General features: G+C 36.2%; 1 protein-coding gene across 3 annotated transcripts in view; it reads left to right on the forward strand.

Moving 5' to 3' along the window:
- The window catches only part of LOC132704766 (protein sprouty), a 79,554-nt gene extending 77,293 nt beyond the window's left edge, over window positions 1–2,261 (forward strand). For all 3 annotated transcript variants that reach the window (XM_060674997.1, XM_060674995.1, XM_060674994.1), the window contains one exon: window positions 744–2,261. In XM_060674997.1, coding sequence (XP_060530980.1) covers window positions 845–1,654 — 810 coding nt within the window. In that variant the 5' untranslated portion in view covers window positions 744–844 and the 3' untranslated portion in view covers window positions 1,655–2,261. The remainder of the gene's footprint in view (window positions 1–743) is intronic.
- The last annotated feature ends 4,418 nt before the right edge of the window (window positions 2,262–6,679 follow it).

Raw genomic sequence — 6,679 nt, forward strand, 5'->3', positions numbered from 1 at the left:
GTTGTACTTGACAGTTAATAATTTAACTAGTAACGTCTTAGTAATAGATCAGGTGTTCTTTAATGTTATGCGAATATTTAAGTAGGCGAATCTTTATGAAAAAATTATGATAATTTTTTAAGTAAACCATTGTCATTAAACTTTGTGCATACAATAAAAATTAAAACAATATATATATATATATATATATATATATATATATATATATATATATATATATATATATATATATATATATATATATATATATATATATATATATATATATATATATATATATATATGCTAGCGATATCTTTTATATGGCCTAACTAACCAAAAGTCACGTAAGCTGAGTCAGGACCGACGAGCGGCATGCTGTTCCGGCTACGCAAGAACAAACGGCAGTACGACATAGACCGAAGAGCCGAAGGGCAATGTTGTAATAGGTGCTCCAATAGAACAATGCTTTGGTTTTTGGGGAGAGTTTTATTCAGGGTTGAAACCCTTACACCATCCCTTAAGTTAACATATATATTGAACTCCGACTGGAATCCTGCAGACGTTTCGCCAAGATCTCACTTGGCATTTTCAATGCTCGCGCTCCGAAAACACTTTGAACGCTTTACGTGATACAAATAAAAAAAAAATTATATTTATATAAAATCAGTTTTCAAAATAAAAGCACCTGTCAAAAAGTTTAATTTTGTAGACCTGTGTAATTAATTGTGCGAACTTTAACTCTCGTGTCGTTCGTGTTGCAGAAGCGTGCAGAAGCGATGACGGCCTCGCTCGGCCACGCCGGCCGGACCGCCGCCGCCGCCGCCGCCGCCGCAACGTGCCGCTAAGCCCATCAGGGCCTGGCATGGATCATCAGCATGGAGGTCCCGAAGCGAAGCCGCCGCGCGGCGCCCACCGTCCGCAGGCGCCGGTCATGAGCGCCCCCGCACCGCTGACCGCGCCCCTCGCCCCGTTGCTGCGACCGCTAACCGTGGTCGCCGCCTCCGCCCCCGTCGTGTCGTTGACGGCCCCGCGGCCAGAGAATGAGCGCTCCGGCAACGAGTACGTGGAGGCCCCGTTCCGGACGCCGATCGCTCCGCCCCCGCCTCCGCCGCCGCCGCCGAGACCGCATCACCGGCCGCCGGCGCCGCCCGCCGTCGTCAAACACCAGCCGACCCTCAGTTTCGGTAAAGCGTCGAACGGGGGCGGCGGCGAGTGCGCCGCCCGCCCCTCAATCATGTGCCCCGAGTGCGGACGTTGTCGTTGCGAGTCGTGTCAGCAGCCGCGGCCGCTGCCCCAGCGGTGGGTGTGCAACGGCGGTTGCCTCCTATCCGCCGACACGGTCGTCGATTACGCGTCATGTTTGTGCTGTGTCAAGGGATTGTTTTACCATTGTTCGGACGCGGACGGACAGGACGGGGGCTGCGCGGACGCGCCCTGCGGCTGCGCACCGGACCGACGCGTCGCTCGCTGGGGTTGTCTGGCCGCACTGGCTTGCGTCCTGCCTTGTCTGTGGCTCTACTGGCCGCTGCGCGGCGGGAAACGCGCGGTCGAACTGTGTTACGCGCGACATTCGCGGCAGGGCTGCCGGTGTCGGCAGCCGCCCCACGCCTCAGCCGCCGCAGCCGCCTCGCGGCGCCCGCCCAACAAGCGGTTGCTGGACGCTGACTTTTAGGGCCGCCGCGCCCTCTTAATTTATTATTCTGTGTACATAATATTCATGATAATGTTGTAGCGGTCGGCCGTGCCTGTAGCTATCCTTGAAAAGCGCTAAACCTTGTATTCCCCAAAAATTACTCTAGAAATGAAACAGACAGAAAGGATTCTACGTTTCCAAATTTCTCAACAGCATTTACCCCAATGAACGTCGGTAATTTTATCCCCCCCCCCTTATATTTAGATTTTGATGATCACTTGACAAAAAAAAAACACGTGTACTGTTTTACTACATCATTTTTAATTGAATTACAACGGAGAATAATAATCCAATTAGTAGTGTCACTATGACATTTCATTATCATACTTTCGAAAATCCCTAGTATTTAGTATCAACCCTAATCAAATGAATACACGAAAAGCTATTAAATTTCAAACACACTCCCAAGTTAAGAACTCAGACAAGACATTATCAGACCTAATGAAAGAAATTTTTAAAAGAATAAAATAATTTACATGAATTTAGCAAATATAGCAATATACCCAGATTTAAAAAACGAAGTAAAAAATGTTAAAACTGGTGACCTACAGTTTATATATATATATATATATATATATATATATATATATATATATATATATATATATATATATATATATATATATATATATATATATATATATATATATATATATATATATATATATATATATATATATATATATATATATATATATATATATATATATATATATATAGATCAAAAATTAATGTAGACTTAAAATTGAAAACAGCATAAACGCAATCAAGGATCGGACTTGTAAGCGTGTTTGAATCTCTACACTTTTGTGATATCAGATCTTTCGTGTATAGATTTGTTTTATTTCGAGAATACAATAAAGGTTAACGCTAAACAAAAAGATCTGATGATTTCGTATAACCTCAAAAATCTTACCCGCAATAAATAAATAAATTTTGCATGTTCCTTGACATGCTGCAAGTCTCTTGCAATTAAAACATGGAGACCAACATCAAATTATACACTAAATACTATCACTACACTAAATATATCTACTACTAAGCTAATTTAAACCGATTTTAAAAATGAAGGTGGTAACGACAACGTAACAACGTCGTTGACACTATTTACAAACCTTCTGTTGTTAAGTCGAACTTGGTAAGTTTTCGCCAATCATTCTGTTGGCTTCTGAAATTGAAACTGAGACAGTTTCAGTTAAGCTCTGAAAAAGCCAACAGGGTGATTGGCGAAACGTTAGCAAGTTCGACGTGGAAGTTTCTTTGAAAAATTAACATCATTGACATTGACATAACTAGATTTGTATCCACGATCTTTGGTCTAAATAGCTGAATAAATTAACTGTTCGAAACCTGAAAGGGATCCGTTTGAATACACGCATCTCTTCTAATCTCAATCCTCCAGAGCCTCCTCTCGGCATTGATAATATGTTACCAGTGTGGAAGTTGGTTAGGGTCCCCCATCATTATTTCGATTTATTCCCCATCTTTAAGATTCGTGACGGATAGAACAGACCTATCCCTAGGGAGTTTAACATTTTAGGGAAACAGGCACACTTTTGGCTATTTGCCCACAAAACATTTCTATTCCCTAAAGTTCAAGGATAGCGACCCAAGGCCGGCCGCGCGTGCGGTCTCCAGTATTATCTAGTCCAACGCCCCCGTGACGCGAGTGCGCCCCCGCGCCTGTGCACTACGGTCGTGTACGTCTATACTTCCATTGAAATTATTTTCCACGACAGCGACGGGCGCTGCGCCGACCCGTCCCCTTGTGGGGGGCGGGCCAACGACGCGTCCCGCGACGAGTCTCGCCCTAACTTATTTATTGTTAATTTAAAAAGCGTCGAATATATATTTTGTTATAGTATACCGATAGGCCCCGCTATTTAATTTTTTATATGTATAAAAGTTGTTAATGTTCAAATTTTTATCGAGGTGTGTAATCTGTGCCGTTCATTGTGCGCGATCGCGTTTGGATGAGTGTTGCGCGCGCCCCCTATACGAAGCTCTCTCGTGTCGTTTTCTGCGAGGGGCCAACTGCAGAGGGCAATATATACTCCGCATTTCCTTAAAGTTTTCTATATTTCCACAGAAAAGTCGTCTCGAAAAGTTATACTTTTAAAATATGGTATTGTTAGTTTTGGTTAGGATTCTTGGATTTTCTTGGACAACCAACAACTTTCTTATTTTAAATGGATATATCATTATATTTGAAGTTTTTGTGTACGATTTTCACCAAAGTGTTAGTTATTTGACCCTCTATTGGAATTTCATCAAAGCTGGTATTTTCATGGGATTCGGGAATATAAAAAGTCCAGCACCCAACTTTTTGAGATGTTTTATTTTTAATTTTATGTCAAATGTGACGTTGTGATATATATTGATTAGTTTGCTCATCGAAGGATATCTACTTTAGTGGTCTGTGTTCATATTATGAAATTAAATAAATATAAGGTGGTCAAATATAAGCAGCTCATTTTCATGGTACTTTTAAACTATTTATCATTTAATATAATATAAGATTGCCTATTTGAAAAAATTGTCTATTTTTAAACAATCGAGCACTGCAGATATATCACCTACCTACTATTTACTGTCATTTGACAGTGAAATTAGTAATAGAAAATTTATTTAAATTTATTTAACTTCTAAGAATCGAGAATTTTGATGAAAAATATGCATAAAATCTCAAAACAGTGTTAAACGAATAATGGAAGAATTTAACCCTTTAGTCATTTAATAAAAGAAAAAATCTCAATAAATGATCTTTGTTTTATTTGCTATTACTGTTTTGTGCTTTATTTATTACTTTTAACAACAACAATAAAAAATGAACAAATTACGTTTCATAAAGCTGCCAAACGTTGATAATTTGTTTTTTTCCATGTTTCGCCATCGTCATAACCAATGACTAGCACAACATAAAAGGAGTTTACAATTTTTACAATGCTAACCGTTTTATTTCGAAAGCTACAATTTTTTACTAAAAAAAATGATTTTTTTAGTTAAATTTATGTCAGTTGTATATATATATATATATATATATATATATATATATATATATATATATATATATATATATATATATATATATATATATATATATATATATATATATATATATATATATATATATATATATATATATATATATATATATATATATATATATATATATATATATATATATATATATATATATATATATATATATATATATATATTGATTTAAAAATATTAACACATACCACTTAAGGAAATCCCCCATCTATAAGAAAGTCATATTGGTTATATTATATATATTTATATATATATTATATATAAAAAAAATAAGGAAACAGGGAAATTCTAAAAATAGCTCTGTTAGTAAACTAGGTAAGTAACTAACCAGAATTACAATTCGATGAGACACTACAAATTGCATGAGCTGACTAAAACACTGTATATGCCCATGCAACAAATCAATGATATTTAAAATGCGATAGTTGTTACTTGTCCACGAAAATGGAAACATCAGCAGTAGATAAGCAAAGCCGGTTTCAGAGCAGAATTCCTTACATAACCTCAAACCTTAAATCCGCGTGTCCGGGTCCCTCCCTGCAGTTTTAAGTTTTATGGTTATATAAGGAATCCCTGTTTTTGAACCGGCTTTCCTTATTTACTGTAACAATATAAAATTTTAAAATATAAGTGGATCCAAATACCTTTGGTTTTTAAGTTTTTCGGATATCTTTCAGATTTTTTCAGGTATTATCCGATCGACCATATACACAATAATTCCTCTCTGGTTGACCCCTCGATTTGCTATGTCGTTAATCCTTAAATAAAGCAAACGACTGGTAAAATTTAAACCGTTAGAGTCGTATTGGTGCGCGCCACACGATTCATTTTTATATACTGTCAACTCTTTCATTAAACTTAACTCAGGATTCGTTGAAACCTCTTATCACTTGGCGAAAGTATTGTACTTTTTGTTTTCGTAAATTGTACATTTCTAATAAATCAAACACCTCTTTACGTTAAACTTGTATACGTTAACTTTTCTAACGGGATTTCATCAAACGTCGCGGAACAAATTTTGGCGTTTTACTTTATACGAAACAAAACTCGGCCTCCATCGTTTACCGAAATTATTCATTCGCTGTTCCTTTTTTTAAAATTAGTTTTCATTCGTTCTGTCCGCACAATGGGATAATGAACTTCACCCGAATTGAATGAAATACTAGTACGCTATAGTACCACTAATTTTTTTAAAATGTCCGATTTATATTCAGCTTCTTTCTGAGATATTGGCTGTCAATTAGAAATACTGTTTTAAGGATACCCCCTTATCAAGGAGAATTACACAAAGTTGTATTAAAAAATTATGGTAAACATGTATTCGGCAAGCTGTCGAGAGCCTTTTACTTTTTATGCAAGTTGCAGTACAAGAAGTACAATTTTAATGCGTTGAATAAAGAATATACTAGGTGAGTAGAATTTGTTCGTTTTTCGTTTCTACTTTTTAAGGTAGGAATTTTTAACTTTTTAATCGTTTTGTTTTAAAAATGAACAAGGTCTATTAATTGTGTGTGTTTTACCATTACGGTTTAATGTTAAAAGCCGTTATCTGGTGATTTTATTTTTACTACGGGGTGGGTTAAAAAAAGGTTTAAAAATATTATACTAGGCCCAAACAATTTGATAAAATGTATCTATTTAGTTATTAATTACTTTTAAAAATAATAACAATCAAATTATCTAGGCACAACTTTTAACATTAAAGCGTAACACTTAGCTTTTTTAATGCACACAATTACTAGATTTTGTTGAATTGTAGAAAAAACAATAAAAAATGTTGAATGATGATATTCGGGTCAATAATAATTTTTGGGTTAGAAAAATTCGTACCTAAAAAAATTGAAACGGAAAACGAACACGTTTTACAAAGTAGCAACAATAGCTTGTTGAACATTTAATATACTTTTTATTATTTTATATTATTTTGGTTAATAAATAGTTTTTTCT

Source organism: Cylas formicarius, unplaced genomic scaffold, assembly GCF_029955315.1.
Source record: "Cylas formicarius isolate icCylForm1 unplaced genomic scaffold, icCylForm1.1 PGA_scaffold_7__23_contigs__length_41026272, whole genome shotgun sequence".
NCBI classification, from domain to species: Eukaryota; Metazoa; Arthropoda; class Insecta; order Coleoptera; family Brentidae; genus Cylas; species Cylas formicarius.